At 36.0% G+C, this 19740-nt stretch overlaps 3 protein-coding genes across 7 annotated transcripts in view; 2 read left to right on the top strand and 1 right to left on the bottom strand.

The window, feature by feature from the left end:
* LOC111597740 (supervillin) overlaps nt 1–5518 on the bottom strand; it is a 113082-nt gene extending 107564 nt beyond the window's left edge. For 3 of the 5 annotated variants that reach the window (XM_030225269.1, XM_030225271.1, XM_030225270.1), the window contains exon 1: nt 5413–5442. In XM_030225269.1, coding sequence (XP_030081129.1) covers nt 5413–5427 — 15 coding nt within the window. In that variant the 5' untranslated portion in view covers nt 5428–5442. Of the gene's footprint in view, nt 1–5412 lie in introns of all 5 variants that reach the window. The other 2 variants (XM_030225267.1, XM_030225268.1) reach the window with 1 other exon arrangement.
* Nucleotides 1573–2402, top strand: LOC111596970. The gene is made up of 2 exons (XM_023311446.2): nt 1573–2171; nt 2259–2402. The coding sequence occupies exons 1-2, from the start codon at nt 1647–1649 to the stop codon at nt 2391–2393; spliced, it is 660 nt and encodes a 219-aa protein (XP_023167214.1). The 5' UTR covers nt 1573–1646; the 3' UTR covers nt 2394–2402.
* Nucleotides 2588–3810, top strand: LOC111596971. The gene is made up of 2 exons (XM_023311447.1): nt 2588–2888; nt 3558–3810. Exons 1-2 carry the CDS (start codon nt 2604–2606, stop codon nt 3675–3677), a joined length of 405 nt encoding a protein of 134 aa, XP_023167215.1. The 5' UTR covers nt 2588–2603; the 3' UTR covers nt 3678–3810.
* Nucleotides 5519–19740: the final 14222 nt, after the last annotated feature.

Genomic DNA, 19740 nt, shown 5'->3' with positions numbered 1-19740 from the left:
TATGAACTTCAATTTGAATTGTGAAATTCAAAAAATTTTAGAAAAAAAATAAATGAACCTATATTTTTACATAAATTTTTTTTATTAATTAATTTGAAGCAGCTTTGATGCTTTATTCAGATTTATTCAGGTTTAGCCAAGCCAAGAGTTTATGCTATTGATAACTATTCTCAAAAGACATTTTCACCCAATTATGTGTGCATTGTGTACAGAATGCAGACTGACTACCGTTAAATTGTTCTTGGCATTCTTTAGCAGTGGAATTTTTGTTTGTGAGTTTGATTAAATGCATTGATCATTAAGAATCTTACGGAAAAAAACAAAGCAAAAACAAAATGAGAAAAAAACTAGTTTAGACAAAGGCAGCGCAGCTAGCGGCTGCTTCCTGGCATAGAACGACGTACGGTCTAACCGTTGCGGCTCGACCATAGCTGAATGCTGAAGGTAAGCCACATTTTCGACACCGAAACCTTACCAAAAAAGAAACAAAGACACCTGCTGCCGGCCAAGTCGACTCAAGTCAGGCCGTTAGATGCTGCGTCCAAGTGAGCCAAACAATGAGCCACAACTCGAGCCACTTGGTCCACAGAGCTCTTGGCCAAGACAGCGCTAGTTGCGGTATGCGCTTTATAATTGTGCAGCCTGCGAAAACTGACCCACTTTGCGGTTGCAGCCGTTGCAGCAGTTGCAGCAGTTGCACCAGGCTGGCCACAATCAACTTTTGTTAACAATGCGCATTAAGCCAAACACTAATCGAGCCTCTTGCTGTGCTTACAGTAGCTTAGCTCAACATTTTATTCGGCCCGCCAAGCCAAAAGCTGAGGGCGTTCAAAAAGCCATTTAGTTGCACCAGGAGAGCATAGGTAGGCACGGCTATAACTGACTACACAATACTCGCTCAACTTTGATGTTGTTTGATAGAGCTTCACAATATGCTGATCTAAGCACTTTAGTTGTATAGCTTCAGTCCGATTTGAGGTTGCACTATTGAGAGATTCACTTGCCACATTTAGAGAAGTTATAGTTGAGATTTGGGATTTCAAATGGATTACGCATATTAATGTTTCGATTTGATATTCAAAATTTCTCTCAATTACGCCCACAAGTTCGAGCAATACAAACTTCGCAATACTTTTAGAACACACCTCCTATATATGATGTGCAACTTTTAAGTGACTTTTATATGCATGAATTTATAATAGAAATATGAAGTATTCAAAAACCAATATGCTCGCTTTAAACAGTTAAACAGAGAATGACGTATAAAATACATTAAAAAGCAGCCCCATTATATGCCAGATAATACCTAATAATTTATGTAAAAAAGAACCTAATGCGACACGTTCACAAGTTTCTAAATAAAACCTTTGGAAAGTTCTTTTGTGATCAGAGCCAAGAGAAAGAGTAAGAGTAAGAGTAGGAGAAAGAGATAGAGCGAAATCCAATAGCACTATTGCTAGCAGCTAAAGCTAAACTGTGAAGAAAGTCAACAAATAATAAGAAGTTTAATATTTCGGAAATTCACAATACATTTGAAATTTGAATCATTCCAAACTTAAAGAATATTTATGTTTTTTCTTTCGGTTATCTTAACAAATAAAAAAAAGTGTATAAAATCAAATTAAATTGTATATATCGCAACTCTGATGGACAAGATACGGGACACGTTTGGTCGCTTTTTCTCAAAGAACTCCGACCAGGCGCCTGGGCAACACACCGCCGAGGCAATCGAGGAGGAGCTGAAACGTAAGGATGTGATCGATCTAATGCAGCAGCAGCGTCACCAGGACCACAAACAAGATGACGAACAGAACAAAAAGCATAAGTCGCAGGACGGCAAGAAACCACCAACGCTGAAGCCCAAGGACGACATGCTAAAAGACGACGTGAAAGCGAGTCAGGCAAATATCTATGAAATAGCAACGACCAATTTGTCGGAGCAACATGAGTTCGCCAGTTCTGACACTAGCCAACAGGCGACAATTGATTACGAGATGGAATTTGTCGACTTCATCAATCGGAATACGCCGCCCGGTTTCGGCATTAAATTGCAGAAAATGATGCCCTATCTCGGCGCCAGCTTCGTGGCCTGGCCCAGCTATTGGATGTGGCGTGGCTTCAACTGGCAGACGAGACGTCGAACCGAACGGATTGGCATGTACATACAAAGGGTAGGGATGCCAAAAACATAGCATACATAGGCAGACATGTATATACCCTGCATAAACATATATGTATACCCTTCATTCTCATTGCAGACCTTTCAGCATGCTAAACTCATGCAGGTGGCCATATTGAGCGTCGGCTTGCTCATGGCCACCACGGCACGTGGCTCAACGGACTCGTTAGAGGTGCACGAGGTGTCCTACAAGTTACCGAGAAACCAAAACTGAAAACTGAAAACTGAAAGCTGAAAACTTAAATAGCAGGCTATGACGTAGCGGAGCATGTCATTTAGACAGGCAGGGATAGAGACTGAGAAGCGGGTAGAAAGAAAAGGAGAGAGAAAAAGACAGAGACATTTTATCTTTGCTACTTTATAAATCAAACTAGTCCAAGTCAACTTCTCATCAAAATTGTAAGCAAATTTTTGTGTTCTAATAATGGGCTTCACAAGTTACATTGAGCGTATGAAGAATTGGGCAGTCTCCCGTGTGTATAGAGTCCCGCTAACCTCAGACGAAAGTGACTCCAGCAAAAAGCGCTTTCCCAACTTGGGTGAAAATATACAGCACGTGGTACAAACACCACAGTTCGAACAGGTACTGAATACCGCGTCACCTTATTTGTTAGCCAGCATGGGCGCCTGGCCAGGATATTGGATATATAGAGGCTTTGACTATCATTCGCATAGGGCGCATATACCGTTACCCATATACATACGTCAGGTAAAATTGATAATGAAACCAATGAAAAATCAATCAGATATCAATGATAACAATAATAACAATAATAACAATAATAACAATAACAATAATAACAATAATAACAATAATAACAATAATAACAATAATAATAATAACAATAATAATAATAATAATAATAATAATAATAATAATAATAATAATATAATAATAATAATAATAATAATAATAATAATAATAATAATAATAATAATAATAATAATAATAATAATAATAATAATAATAATAATAATAATAATAATAATAATAATAATAATAATAATAATAATAATAATAATAATAATAATAATAATAATAATAATAATAAAAATAATAAATAATAAAAAATAATAATAATAATAATAATAATAATAATAATAATAATAATAATAATAATAATAAATAATAATAATAATAATAATAATAATAATAATAATAATAATAATAATAATAATAATAATAATAATAATAATAATAATAATAAAAATAATAATAATAATAATAATAAATAATAATAAAAGTAATAATAAAAATAATAACAATTATAATAATTACATTGATATTATTGATAATGATAAAACTGATTTGGTATCTCCATTAATAATAGATTGATAACACGAACAGCAATATTAACTCGATTTTCCCTCTTTGCAGACGTTCTACCAGGCGAAACTGCTGCAACTGATCATTATTATGACTGGTATTCTAACCATTGTGAAGAATCAAAAGAATCTGCATGTCTTTCCAGGAATGGGCAACCGGAACGACTCATGATTCATTTCAACGATTGCTAGTGCACCTTCATTATCAGTTCCCAATACTAAATTCGCAAAAAACTTAAAGCTTAATAGCAATGGCCCGTTTGCAATAGTACTAAATCAAAAAATAAAGGAAACCCAGATTTAAATTGACTTTTTAATGAAATATCTAAATAACAAAGAGTAGTCAGTGTCGCTGCTGTTGCTGCTGCTGCTGCTGCTGCTGCTGCTGCTGTTTCTTGGCATCGCCTTTCAGCATTTTGATTTTATTGGCCAAAGTGTAGGGATCCATACCGGCGGCCAGTAGGTCAATGCTAGTTGCGATCGCATCCAAATTGAGACCGGCATTGACCAGCTCGGATATGCCAAAGATTACTTCGACCAGAGTTTGAGCGTTCTGAACACTGTCCTTGCTTGGTTCCCGATCGGACATGTCGAAAATTTCGTTACTTTTTAGTTTTTATTTGCTTTTCAAGTTTTAAAATAAAAGGGCACAAATAAATTGTTACTCAATGCACAGACTGCTTAGATAAGTTGAGATGCCATCAAAGTTTCAATTAAGCAAATTAATATGGGAATATCTATGTAGATATATATTATTTAAAAACTTGGTAGTCCATGAAATATAGTCAGCAAATTGAGAAAAGTCACTATATTTTTCAGTTTTATATATTTGAAATTTTATTATAATTATTTAAAAATCAAACATGAAATCCTGCTCCAAATTGCGTCGCTTTCAATACAACTTCTTAACCCACTTAATCTCTCTAAGCTAATTTGGCTGAATGCCAAGTTTAAAGTTCATTAGCACAAAGTGTCGAGCCGACTGAACTACTTCATTATCAGACACACATATATAAAGAGTATACATATATATATGTATACAAATGCGCTCGCCAAGTGGAAAGATAAATTAACAACAAATTAAACAAATTACTTGATGTTTAAATATGGAACTGCAGCACGCACAGCAAAGTGGGAAAAAGCACACAAAAAGACAAACAAAAACAGACAAAAAATCACAGTTAGCGAACAATTAATACAAAAGAAGGGAAAAACTGTGAGCAAAGAATGCACTTAGTATACCCTTTAAAAAATCATATATAAATATATATGTATAAATAGCAGGCGGCCTCATTAGTGCCTATTTTTTGGCCAAAAATTGGATGCAGTTTCTTGGCTTCAGTTTTTGCAATCGATTTTCTTTATTTATATATAAATAAGTTGATAATATATATTTTTAAGCTCTATATATATAAACAGCTAATTTCTCTGAGAACTGAAGAGAATTATTAAAGTACGAGGCTGTGCTACAACTGAACAACTCTAAAGACGTCATCAGAGTCGAAGCTGCAGAAGCTGACAAAAATTATTGTTTTTAAATGCCGCAACAAGTGGAAATAATATATAGTGAAGTTTACTTTGAAGTGCATAAAGTTAGAGCTGTACCTAAATAAATAATAAATTTCCCAAAAAAAAAAAAAAACACTGTCAAACTCTTCAAACAGACCTCGTCAATATACTGTCTACAAAATTTAATATACATTTTTTTAATAAAACTCAACAGTCACAAGCAGCTTAACTAACTACATAAGCTTTAACAGTTTAGGGTATTCAAAGTATTTAAGTAAATCTACTTGCAGTCATTGTTATTAATGTTGTTATTGTTGTTGTTTTTTGTTAAGTAAAAGCAGTTTTGGTGATCTATGGGATCTGTTTGTATGTCAAGTAACTTAGTTAAATTCTCTCACCTGTATGAGATACATTCTGTGGCAGTTGTTGCTTGCAGCGTTATACACACACACACACAGGCAGACACTCGCACAAGACACAGAAATCAGAGATGAATATAATTATGCAGCAGCCGTCTTAAGCATTTACGACTGCACTTGCGAGAGGGTTGGGCCCACAGACAGGTATCGCAGTATCTTTTTGTAACTATCTGTAGCTGTAGCTTGATAGCCGTGTATCTATATCAGCTTATTCTCCTTCTGCTTCTTGTTATTGTTATTGTTATTGCTTTGCTCTACTTGGAATGCAGCGCGCGCGTTTGTTTCTTGCTGCTGACAGTCTATTTGCTTTCGAGTTTAAGCGCAATTGTTTCAATTAAATGGAAATTAGTTTTTCCACTTTCTCACTTAATGAAAATAAATTGAACACAAATACATATACATATATAGAAATTAAAGTTTTATGGCTGGGCAAATGTTTCAACGAAGCGATTTCCAGCGCGAAAAAAAAGGAGTTCGTTATGGAGGCTTTACTGTATGCTATTGTACCATTTTATATAGTCAAGCTATATAAATGTAAATAGACAACAGTTTAAAAAGGTTGAATGAAATTAAATGTTCGTTTATTTTATTTTTAATTAATTATTTTTTTTTAGAATTTCAGTTTTTTGTTGTGCTAGTTTGTGGCACGCTTCACTATGGCAATGTGCGGAATGCCTCGAAATGCCTATACAAGAAATGCTTTCATTCCAATTGAAAATCGATCAAACAAACGTATTTCAAATGCGGGCTCAATGCAGCGCGCGTTGAGCAATTTATGAACTGGAAGTTTGTGCGCAGGCGCACGTTTACATTTTGATTTCGATATTTTTAAATTTTTATCAAATTTCTCATATTTAGTTTTAATTTGTATTAGTTTTTATTTGTGATTGATTAGTGGCTTATTCGGTTTATTTTAATTTTTATTTTTATTTTTTCTCGTTGCAACACAACGCAGGTGTTTCCTCTCGTAGAGTTGAGCGCGCACTGAACGTAACAGTTCTAAAAAAAAGTTAACTATGCACTTGCTCGAAATGGCACTGCTAAACTCAAAATGGCACTGCTAGTGGAACGTGTTCGATGGCTCGTTAAAAACGCAACAGCATTATGATGTTTGCACGCGCTTATATTTGTTGTTGTGCGCATGGAAATGTGTTCGACGCTTGCTGCTTGGGCGACAATCGAACATGTTGCATGACAACTTGTGGAATTTGTTAACATTTTTGGGGGGGCAATCAAAAGGAATTTCGGCTCATTTGATAAGTAATTTGTATTATGCGAGGGGGTTGGCTTAATGTGTATTAAATTAATGAAAAGTGTGTGAGGAAAAGGTAAAGATATATAAAATAAGTTTGGCGAAAGTAGCGTTTGAAGAATTAAAATTAAACTTGTGAAATTTAATATTAAAATTAAATATTTACAAAACTATTTATGCAAAAATTTGGGCATAAAATTCGCATAATTTTATTAAACATTACAGCACAGTGAAATGCATTGCCAACTGGTAACAGGTAGCTTACCTGGCCTACTGTTATTGCATATATATATAAATCCATATTAATTGATGTTGGCCAAGCGACCGACAAAGTGCGTAACCACAATAAATTTTAAAGCAAAACAGGAAATTTTTGTTAAAAAAAAAACATTTCATAATCTGCCATAAATTGCAAATATGACGAACGAGCAAGCGAACGCACATTCCGCTTGAGAAATGGGCGTGGCACACAGCTGAGTTGCAACGGGCGAGATCAGCGGAGTTAGCATTGACTGGCACCCTTTTTGGTGGCATGCCACACCCGAGTCACTGCAGCAGCAATTAAGTGAAAATGAAACTTGCAACAGCAGCAACAACTCTGATGGCTGCGAATGTGTGGCAGCCGTGATAAATGCGGTTATAAAAACCTGCAATCAACAAGCAACAACCAACAGCAAGCGAGCAACTCGCAAACGAAAGTGAAACAAAAGGCGCCGCCGACCAACGAACACGAGACAACAACAAGCAACAAAAAACTTGCAATTTCCATTTTAATACGCAACAACTTTCGGCTAGAGGCAGGCCGAAAGGAGTCAACTTAGCCACCACTCACAGTCCAAGTGCAACGTTTGGTGGCAACCTAGCTAAACGTGAAGTGGCAACATAGCAAAGCTCAATGAAATACCAAGCCGCTGAATCGACTTGAAATGCCCAGACAAAAACAACAGCTCACAGCTCACAGCTCACGGCTCAGTGCTGCAGAGCTAAGCTATGGAGAGCAAAAAGGAATTTATAATTCCCAACTGGTTGTAGCTTGAGCTTTGAGTAACAATAAGACAACAACAAGAATGGGGAAACGGAAGACTTTTGATAGAGTTCTATATAGAGCAAAGCTGCTCAGCTTTCTGGAGTTTATTACTTTTTAACACTTCAACTATGTGAATCCCAATTAGTTATAACGCAACAGAAAGTAGCGAGGTAACGTATGAGGTGCCAGGGACACAGAGCACACAATATCCAATAAGTTATAGATTGAAAGAAGTTGAGAACAAGCCGACTCTTTAAATAACTTAAGCTAAAGCTATATACTACACAATATATATGTCTCTAAAAACTGCTAAAACGTTCAGCACAGACATAACAGACTAATCAAATCCAGCTCTTCCACTTTCCTTCTCGTCTTTCGCCAGGAACAAGCTAAACAAATATCCAATATAAAAACAACATTCGCTCTATTATCAGCTTTCATCTAATTGAACTAAATAGCTAATTAGAAAAAGGCTAAATTGTACAACACAGACACAACAGCCAAGCTGCTGCTTCTCACTCCTTCCCATAGTTCGTCTTGATCCAAATATATCTACATAAAATCATTTGCTGCAAGCTACAGTTCAGATAGCACTATAAGTTCCATCATGTAATCTGACTTGGCTATAAGTTACAAAGTCTAGATCTCACTAGAAAAAAAGCTAAAGTGTTCAGCACAGACGCAGCAGACAACGGCAATAACAACGAGAAATCCTTTTGCTCTTCGCTTCACCTCGCAGTTCGCCGCAGTCGGAGCAACTGCAGCGGGCGGCTTAGCTCTTTTTGCCGGGTATGTCATCAGCATAAATTTTAGTTCGCATTCATCACAATTTTCATGCATTTAATTTGTGTTATAAATTGTCTGCCTCGTACAATAGGCGCATGGTACATGATGGGCACAGACAGGGCGTCTTTAAATTAACTGAGATTCAGTTTTCGTATACCCTATAGTGTATTAGCTTGGCCAAAGAGGCATGGCAACATTGAGTGGGTTTGGCTGTTGCTGAGAGAGAGAAAAAGTGACTTGTGAAATTGTGACAAGCAGAAGTATGTATATTATTGATCGGGAGGACGCGCTGCATCGATCGAGACATGTTCGCCTGTAAGTCCCAGAGCTAAAGACTTGAAATTTTGCATGTAATCAAATCATAGTCGGTCACTGCCCACCAAAGCTGTCTTTCGCGCCATAAAATATTTTTAAAATCTTTTATATACATAGTCAAATAGTAAAATAAATTATTTATTTCAAATAATCTGCATTTTTTTTTATTATCTGAAATTAACTAAATTTTTATGAAAATTACAAACTGCGAACAATTCATAAAATCAATTTATATCTGCCATAAGCTGTATATTTATATATATATATATTTATATATATGTATATATATATATATATATATGGCACAGTATAAATCTAGTATATATAAAGAGAGAAAGGGAGACTTTGGCAATCTCTTTAATCAAGGTGAATAAGCTATACGAAATTTAAAAACTTTTTCAAAAAATCTATAAGCCACAAAAAATATTCAAAATATCAAAAAAAAAAAATAAATAAGGGAAAATAAGCAAAAATATTAAAAGAGATGTAGTTGTAGTTGTTGTTATGTTGCAATCAGTTAAGCCAACAACAAGTTTGAAATATGTAATCAGACAGCAGACGCAGTTGACAGTCATGCGGCTGTCTCAAACTCAAAGATTGTTTGGCGCGACGGACGCTCAGGTAGTTAAGCCAGACAGTCGGGCAGGTAAAGTATCTAAGCCACACTTGTAATTCATATTGGCAATCGATGCAGTCGCCAGAGCAAATGAGGCGCTGCCGCAAATGCATTTACACGAGTTGGGGAAGAGCTAATTATGCCAAAAGTCATTCAGGTGCGCTAATGGGCAGGTAAACGAAATAACCCTGATAATCCAGACAGGAACTGCTGCTAGCGTCGTTATATAACCAGATCCTAAGCAAATAAGCGACTGATGCCGTTTTTATTGACTTACGCAACCTATTTCCGTTTAGAGCCCTCGGGAAACTTACCTGCAAATAGATAAATAAGAGAAGAGGGGAAAAACACTTTATTAGTCATCGAGCTAAGGAAAAAACGCTTTTCACAAGGGTATATAATAACAGGCCTGTGCGAAAATATGCGTGGAAATGATTAAGCCATTTCCGTTGTCAGGCAATTTTCAACAATTTCCATTGGAAAGTGCAGCCGCAAATTGCGCTCGAGCCTAAATCAAGTTTTTCCATTCAGAGGTTTTTCTATTGTTTTTTCTTTGTTTTTGTTTTTTTTTTTTTTTTTTTTTTTCTGAGTCCAATAAAGCCTAATGAGTCGGGCCTAATGAAAGTTATTTGCCATAAGCCATAAGCCATCGAATTTGATTAGCTCTAAACGTTAGTCACAACTCTTTATAGCTTCGAAAATGGAAATAGCTTTCGTTCACATACACTTAATATGGATTAGCATGAGTAGCCGCAGCTGTGACGTATATATGAGCTTGATCAGGATCTCTGTCTGTTCATTCAACCAATTTCCAATCTGTCTGCTCTCTCCTAGTCAAAATAGAATGCTTATGTCTGCACGAGATGCAGGGTATCATCTAGTCGGACACTCCACTCCAAATCGCTTCAAACCACCACAAGGTAGGGTATCTCCCAGTCGGACACTCCCATTCCTGCACTCCTAGTCAGAGTGCATGACATAACGCTTCCATCTTCATATCGACAGCTCAAGGTATCTACTAGTCGGACACTCCCATTCCTGCTTTTTTTCTAATATAAACCTGATAATTCGTCTCCAAAAATCAAGATGTTCGACACCTGCTTGACCTGGCCAGCCCAGTTGATGGATGGGACAGTCTCTGTCTCAGTCTCAGCCTCAGAGCTGCTATGCATCAGTCAAACGACTGTCAACCGCCAGACAGGCGGGCAGACAGACAGCATCTTGGTGTGAATTTATTGTTGGTTTGCGAACTCAAAGATCTCTCTTTGAGCTGTGTGTCGAGTTCAATGGACGATGGCGCACACACACACAGAGAAGGGTCTTTTATTTCTTCATTTTTATGGACAGTTAAACAATTATATTTGGTATTTACAGCCAGTTGACTGGCTGCTCGCGAAATATGAGCTGCGCAGATGTAAAGATGATGCAATGCAGCAGCAGCAGCAGCAGCAAAAGTCTTGAGGGGCAACTGCATTGGCAGGAGCAAACGAGCTGGGCCTGAGACCTGCCACTTGCCACTTGCCACTTTCGTTTTTCTCTTCTTTTTCCTCTTGCAACTTTCCCAATTTAAAAAGCTCACTTTTTGTTGCTGTTGTTGTTATTGTTTGTTGCATTTATTGCTTCTGCTTGGTCACGTAATTTGATAAACATTAAAAATTCTTGGCTGCCTGCCACCGACACCCCAGCTGAATTCATTTATGAGGCCTTGCCCCATCGGCATAAATCACACGTGAAAAACTTTTGCTGCTGATCCTAAACACATGAATTTAATCAGACTTTTAATATCTGCCAATGGCTATTGCCACACAATATAGACAGGCAGTGCCTAGCTGCGAGGTGAGCTCGATAGTATGGGTATCTGACATTAGCAATCTATATAGTTGTAGTTGTAAGCCAGGCCTAGGCAGCTGTCACGTAATACATGAAAACTTCGCTTACTCTTTGAACGCATCTCGTATAGCTGACGGTAGACGTCAAATATCTCTCTCTCTCTTTCTCTGTCTGTCTCCCTCTCTCCCAGTCTGTTGCCAGTTTTACTTAGCCAGATGCAATCTGAATCGCTGGCACGCATCGACAGCTCAAGCAGCTAAAGTGTGCCCTAGTCGAGTGTGCCTGACTATCAAATACCCTGACTGTGTTCCCTGAATAATGTTCGAATTGAATAAGTGCAGTGTTTATTATTTAATCTTACTGAACTTTTCAAACATTTACCAAATCTTATAAGCAAAATGAATCTATATATTAAATATAATGTAAGATGATATGCGTGACATTTAAGGTCAATGGGAATTGACTTCAATGTATTTGATATATTTATCGCTTAGGCAATAGTTTGGTAAAAGTAAAAGTAACATTTCTAAAGTCGATTCCTACCTAAAGCGGGACTTAGAATATAATTTAGAGCTATATAGGGCCAGTCAAGTCTCCTGCTGCCTATAATAAACATTGTAAGACAATTAATATGCTCTATTTAGTTATTTTCAATCAGTTTATGATATGAAAATGGCGTGGCAGACAGCTATTTTGTTTCTCATTACATTCTACTTTATTTGTGTACATAAATTCTTGGAATTTTATATACAAATTGACTTTGATTGCCTTTACAAATCTGTAAAAATTCAATTCAATTTAATTAAATTTTTTCAAAATTTTGGAAATATCTTAAAACTGGATAAAATCTCTATTACTTAGAGTTCTCACTAAAAACTTTGGAATATAGACAAAAATTTTATCAATTTATGCAACATTTTAGTTTTTTGGTATTTAAATAACAGAAATTATTTGAAGCTTTAAGACTTAACTTTTTTATATTTCATAACTATTTTAAAGCTAACTCTTATTTTTTTAACTGAATTAATGTTCTCAATTTGAGATCCAGCCATAACTCTATATTTTTCTTGCCAGTGCATTTGTCAGTCATCTAACTTGTTTTCTTTTCTCCATTTTTTGCCCATTTCATTTTTCTAAAAAATATATATAAAAAAAGATAGCGACAGCTAATTGTTAAAGTACGTTGGAATATTTTTTTTAGAAAATACTTTTGCGTCGCCTTTGAGTGGTTTTTTAGTCATTTTTTTATATTTCTTTATAGTTTCTAGTTGGAAATCTTTGTTGTGCTACGCAGTTGATTTGTAAAACACTCACGTGTCAGCGTTGTCGCCAGCATAAAAAAAACCATGAAAAATAAATAGAAAAAAAATTAAAATGCCACAAAAAGCACGTTTCAAGTTGTAAGTTGTAAGTTTTTGTTGTTGTTGTTGTTGTGGAATCTAGAAATGGTTTTCATATGGACATTTATGTTAGCATTTGTATTTGCATTGAAGTTATCTATGACAAAGTTTATGAATATCAAAGTCAAGTCAAACTAAGTCCAGGTACTCCACACACATGGCCAATCCTTTTTAAAGGCGTGTCCCTCTTTTGTTTTTATTGTTATTGCTAATTGTTGGTTGTTGCTGCACATTAATTGCCAACTTATATGCAAATGCTGTAATATTGCATTGCAACAAGACATGCCTCGAGAACAATGTCAGTGCCCAATCAAAGACTGGCTCAAAGCGAACACTTCATACACAGCCAAATTCTTAAAGGCGCGAATCAATTTGCCAAAGCAGCACAGCCACAGCCCACGCAGAATGACAACGACAACAATTGCAAAACTATATTTAAAAATACATTTTTAGTTTCATGTGAACTTGAATGAAATGCCAAGCTTCAATTGGGTTAAAGACAATACAAGTCTATATAATTATATGCCAGTAATAGAGACTTGTATGGACAATGCTTGACTAGAAGATACCCTAAACAGAAGAAGCTGATATTTCACTTTAATACAAAACAACTCAGCAGTCGAGTATATTAGAGTTAACTGAACTTATGAGACGACTAAAGTAACAACAGCAGATGTCTAAGGCTCGAGTTCTTCAGAGCGACATCGATGGGTATTTTCTACTAAAAATATATAAATTCAGTCAAACAATCTACTCACGTTGCATAAAAACACACTCACTAGTCGAACAGCTACTAGGAAATAGTTCAAAAAACAATTCAATTAGTTTGAAAACGGAAAATGAAACTAAAGTTTGAGCCCAACATAATTAGCTAAAGTAAAAAGAAATACAAATGTAAACTAGATCTATACTAATCAAGAGAAACTTGTCTTCAAATCAATTGGCCAAGCTGCGCGAGCTCGACTCGCATTCATTAATCATAATTATAATTCATGTTCAGAGTCTTCAAACATTGCTCCACAATTCTTGAAGCCTAAATTTGAAAGCGCAGACACAGCTTAACAGGTTTGTCATTGAAAAATCGATGATTGTATGTGTATATTGTATGCCAAGATTCGAGCTAAGTTTGTATATTATTTGTAAAGATTTGACTTGAGTTTGTATTGAACAATTTAGATAACAAACAAAGCTGCCACAAAAAACAGTTAAAAATGTTGCAAATTGAAAGCAAATATTAATGAACACAAATTCCCTTTTTTTGCTTCAAACCATATGCTAAAATAGACAAAACTTAACTTAAAAGCTCAAGTTTTGAACGACTTGCCATAGTTGATAGCTATAAGGATCGCTCCTCGATGAATAGCTTCTTTGATTTATTCAAATTGTATAAGTACGTGGGTGTATAGAAGAGACAGCGCGGGGTTTCGGGTATTCTCCAGTCGGGCACTGCCTACTAGAGCACTCTTTTTTTTTTTTTTTTTTTTTTTTTTTTTTTTTTTTTTTTTTTTTTATCTTTATTTTGTTGCAGCTTATTGTCTTAGACTCTATAGCGCATTTAGCTCTAAACCTTAACTAATGGGAGGGCAGATATGCCAATTATTCTGCACTTGTAGCTACTATCTTAATTAGTTCTAATATTGTCTAGAGGATGCAATCTCTTCAGTCTTCGCCTATTGTTGTTTATAGCCAGGTTGCTTGCGAGATGGTTAGGATGCGCTGCAAGTCTGTCCGCGTATCTTGAACTGTGTCGCCCAATGAGTTCAGCAACTGTGGGAATTGCTAAATCCCTATGTAAGACTGAGTTTCTTACAAACCAGCTGGCTCCAGTCCATCTGCGTAGTGCTTTATTCTGCAGGGTCTGAATTTTGTTCCTTGTAGTCTTCGCCGAGGAGCCCCATAGAGAGATACCATATACGAAGGTTGGGACAACTATTGCCTTGTAGATGGCGGCCTTGCTGCTGTAAGACAACTTGCTTGAAGCTCTCAGCATCCAGTCGAGGGTTTTTAGCTTGCTTTTGCATTTTGAGGTTACTTGACTTATGTGCGCTTTAAAAGTCAGCCTTCTGTCAAGAGTGATACCAAGGTACTTTACTTTTGAGGTTTTGGGAATAGTGGGCCCCAATGCAACGCTTGGGCAATCTCCTCTTCTAGTGGCGAAGGTAGTATGTACAGACTTTTGTGCATTAATGGTGATACACCACCGTTTTGCCCAGCGTCCGAAAGAGTCCAGATATTTTTGTAGTGAGTCTGAAGCTTCTTGCGCAGATACGTGACGTGATAAGATGGCGGTGTCATCTGCATAGGTCGCTATGAGTACTGCATCTGTACTTCCTATATTTGGCTCGGGAGTTGGCATATCTCCTGTGAATAAAGTATAAAGTGTTGGGCCTAGAACACTACCCTGTGGTACTCCAGCCATAATTGGTCTAGTCAAGGATACTGCTTGCCCCCTTGACACTTGGAAGGTTCTTCCAATAAGGTATGAGGATAGCAACGCGAAAAATGGGGCTGGAAGGGTGGTCCTCACTTTCTGCAGCAGTCCCAGGTGCCAAACTCGATCAAACGCCTGTTTGATGTCTAAAAAGACGGCAGAGCAGTACATCTTTTCTTCAAAGGCTCCAAGGATATGGTGCACAACTCTGTGAACCTGTTCCGGTGTTCCATGCTGTCTCCTGAAGCCAAACTGATGGTTTGGAATGGCCTCCTGGCGTCCCAGATGTGTCAGTACTCGTTCCAGAAATATTCTTTCGAATATTTTGGAGAGTACTGGCAACAGGCTAATTGGTCTGTACGACTCAATTTCTCCCACGGGTTTGCCAGGCTTAGGAATCATCACAATCACGGCGCGCTTCCAGCAGGCTGGAAAGTGCCGGATGCGGAGCATGGCGTTGTACACCATAGTTATGTAGTCTATGGTGGAGTCAGGCAGTGCTCTAAGGACTCTGCCGTTTATTAGATCATATCCAGGGGATTTTTTTGCCTTCACTCTTCTGATGTGTTCAAGAACCTCTTCTTTTGTACATCCAGTTACTTGAGTTACATCCAACTTGAGTCGGGCATAGCGCGACTATAAATCTATTTACATTTGACTATGCAACAAAAACATCAATGCTTAAAGATTGAAAATGATTCCGAAAAGAACCTTTTGAATGCCATACCTTCCAATGACCAAGCTTGGCATACTTTACGAACGACTACTATTACGCTCGCTGAAATACGATCAAGGAAGAGTGAAACATTTCCGGCTCATGCTACCAAAGTAGAAGCGAAAACTTTCAAAGCACACTGCTAGTACCTTGCGCACAGTTACTGTTATCCTTATCTACTAAACACTGCGATTACAGTTGAATTCAGTCTGTCTTAAAGACCCACACGCAATGCAAAACGCATTGACGTAGCGCCGTGGGTGCCTTGAGTTTGGCCCTGGGCAATTGTTTTAATTGAATTGTTTATCGCGGGAATTGGAACGGGAGAAGTAGGCACAGTGTGTTGTCATGACAGCGGCCTATCTTTTACTACTGTTGACCCCAATGCTAGCCAAATAAAGGCAACATTTAGCACATGCCCCAACTTGTATTGACCCAGTTCGACGTATCCACAACAAGCAAACAGAAGACGAGATACAGACTATATATAGATGTTGAATAACGATTTTCGATTCAGACTGCATTGGATCTATGGAAATGGCAGAAGATCTAATGAAATCATATGCAAAACTATCCCAAGGATCGATTTTTTTTTGTATATTTTTTGTATTTTTAAACCACATAAATTAGCGAGTTTTATTTTTATATTTCTGAATTTGTTGACTCGAGGAATTTGTTGAGCGAGCAAGTTTATTAGCCTGCGAAGCGTTTTTATTATATATTTGAATTCATTTCAAATAAATACTTAAATACTAAAATATTCTTTTAAAAGCAATTTTTCTTAAGATTTTGATTTGTTTCACAAAATTTTTCATTTTTCAAAAAGCTTTAATTATGCGAGAAAATAAATAAGACAGCGCAGGATTTTCAGCAGTTCGTAAAACGACCCTGATAATAACAAGTAGGAGTTGTAGCATTGGAAGTGCTCGACTACCAGATACCCATGCTATGCCAGGCCAAGTGATCGATTATTTAAAAACGAAATCTTATGGCTTGTATTTCAAACTTCAAGCCTATTGATCTTTTAGACATGCATACAGATGGAGATGCCTCTTGATACTCATCAAGAATACATATGTCTTGAGGGCTCTACCTGCCAACCATTCATACATTTTCGATCATTTCTGATCGATTTCATAGAAATGGTGAAGTTATCGGTTCAAGGCAATATTTTAAGTCTCTAGATCTAGAGATGAATATGATCAACTCCATCATCAAGAATATATATATATAGGGCTTCTGCAAATATTTCATGAAACCCAATATACCCTGTTCACCCACATGCACTGGGCTTGATGCTATAAACAGCCAGTTCAGACTGTAACAATATGTCACTTTATTTTGACATTTGGACAGGCAGACAAACAATCTACATATATATTTTTTTCAAGATTTTCTGCGAAAATGTTGAAAATATTTGTGTGACGGAAGTGCGCGTGTCGCATGTGCAGCACTCCACAAAAATATATATCTATATGCGTAAAATAGAAAATGGCAAATTATACCAGAGCGTCACAGTCGCAAATCCCTAATTGATATTGGCGTTGCGTTGTGTTTGTTTGGCAAAAGTTTCGATATTGATGCCAATGCCTGAGCTGCATGCAAATTAAGCGCAACATTTAATTTCCTTAACCTACCAATAATAGGTGAATACAACCATAAAGTCAGAGATATAAAGATATATGTACATATATATATATATATATATATATATATATATATATATATACAGACGATACGCCTTGAGCTGCATAAACAATTTGACGTCAATTCGACTCGTTATTTTTATGAAAATCTGTTCAGAAAGAAAAAAGAATTCAAATGAAAATTCAAAAATAAAATGAAAAGCCCAAAATACGTTATTCCCATAAGATTTGTAAATGTGTACGCAGAGAAAAGATACAGTGAATTGTGCTTAAAAAAATTAAAAATTGCCTAATTTAAGCAGAATTTTTTGAAAGAACAACTTGACTCAAGCTGACAAATTTATAATAGAAAACTGCAAACTTGTTTCTCTAAGTGTATTAAATAGTTTATTGAACTACTTTCAATGCTTTTTAAAACCGCTAAATAAACATTTTTATATATATAATAGATTATCGACAACTATATTAAAAGGCTTCGAAATGTTAACAAAGAAAAACATTTAAATGTTTTATTATATTTTTACTATTTTCTTTCGCTAAAACAAAATTTGGACAGAGGCCAGAAAATAGATTTTTTGGGCGTAATTGATGACGTCTGCTTAAGTTACTTTTTTCTCTCAGACAACTCGCTGAATGCAGTCGAAAGCTTTGCAACCCCAAGCGAAAGCCTCGCATGATAAGTTGACCAAGACCAAATGACTCAGAGCTCGACTTTTGGCCAGCCGCAAAGGCAAAGAAGAAGAAGAAAATGCATAGAAATGAAATAAAATACAAACACATAGACAACATATAGTATTGAGATATGTGTGCAAGTGAAGAGGGCACAGAAATATTTAGCCGCTGACCCTTAAAAAGCAATATTTGACATTTGTGCTCAAAAGATACATTCGCCATAGAAATAAAGCTAAAACATTAATAGACCATATGTAAAATTGTTTCAAGTGTAGCTGAAAATTAAGCTTTTGAGAATCGCATAGAAGACGCTTGTTATGTTAAGTGCAAGAGAAAACAGTAAGTTTATTTATAAGATAAATATACTTATTCATTTCATATTCTATATTGAGCTTATCGGAGAAGATTATCATTGTTCTTGTTCAATGCATGAGAATCACATAGAAGGCAGCTGTCACTTGAGAAAAAAGAAAGATAATTTATTGCTTGGCGCATAAACATATATATATATGTATATGATGTGTTCCAAGAGTATCTATGCAAATATTTGTGATTTGTATGGCATGAGAATCGCTTAGAAGAGCGATTTGTATCCACTGAATTCACAGTTTGTACATTTTGGTAGTCACTAGGTCACTGTGAAGAAGAACTTAAACTAAAAACGCAACGCTTGTGTCTAGCATTGGAGCATGAGAATCAAATAGGAATGCGTTTGTTCACTTTAAATTTAAGTCAAAACTTAATTAAGAACATAAATATATTACAAGCTATAGGGCAAATAGTAATGTAAGTAAATGAGGCAAGTAATTTTGGTCTAGCAATTGAATTGAATTGAAATTTGCCCATTGCGCCTAGACCGGCAGCGCTACTTCGAGGCGTTTTCTAATACACAGCCCTGCGGGGCTTAATTGCCGACGCACTGATCCAATTTTAGACAGCTGCAAAACTTAATGGAAACTGTTTCAAAAACAAGAGAAAGAGAAAAAAAGAACTAACAAAAAATAAACTATGGGCAAACCAATCTGGCTGTAAGTTCAAAATAGCGAGCATAGAGTAGCATATAGATGTGTATCTGTATATATAAATATACATATACACATATATATGTATGTATGTATGTACAGTGAAACTGATGCATGATGGAAGCATTGTTACAGACACAAAACAATAGCGGATATGCTAAAAAAGTGTTTATAAACAACCAGCAACTGGGCCGACAAGTGATCGAGAAATATCGAGCATCAGGTAGGCTGGTATCAGATGAGATCCACTCTATGAGCATTAATATTGCTTGAACTAAAAGCTAGATATCGCAACTCTATTGACATGGGAAAAGAAGAAATATTATAGTTTATATATCAAAATATTTCCAGTATAGAAATTTCAATCTACAATCAAATAATGAATGAAAAATCGTTTATAATTTATTATATATATATATATCTTATAGAGGCTCTTTAATCTCTAAGAAATATGCCTTCTATCTACTCTTCTCCAAAAATATCTAACCAATATACAAACTTTATGCTTCAATCTGGTAAGAAACTTAACGAATAAATAAAATATTTGAAATTATCAACACGCTATAAAAATGCTATATATTTCTAATATAGACAT

The sequence above is a fragment of the Drosophila hydei genome, unplaced genomic scaffold (genome assembly GCF_003285905.1).
Source record: "Drosophila hydei strain 15085-1641.00,03,60 unplaced genomic scaffold, DhydRS2 tig00008128-arrow-arrow-pilon, whole genome shotgun sequence".
Taxonomy (NCBI): Eukaryota; Metazoa; Arthropoda; class Insecta; order Diptera; family Drosophilidae; genus Drosophila; species Drosophila hydei.
The sequence above is the reverse complement of the archived record's forward strand: the minus strand, read 5'-3'. Positions and strand labels throughout refer to the sequence as shown.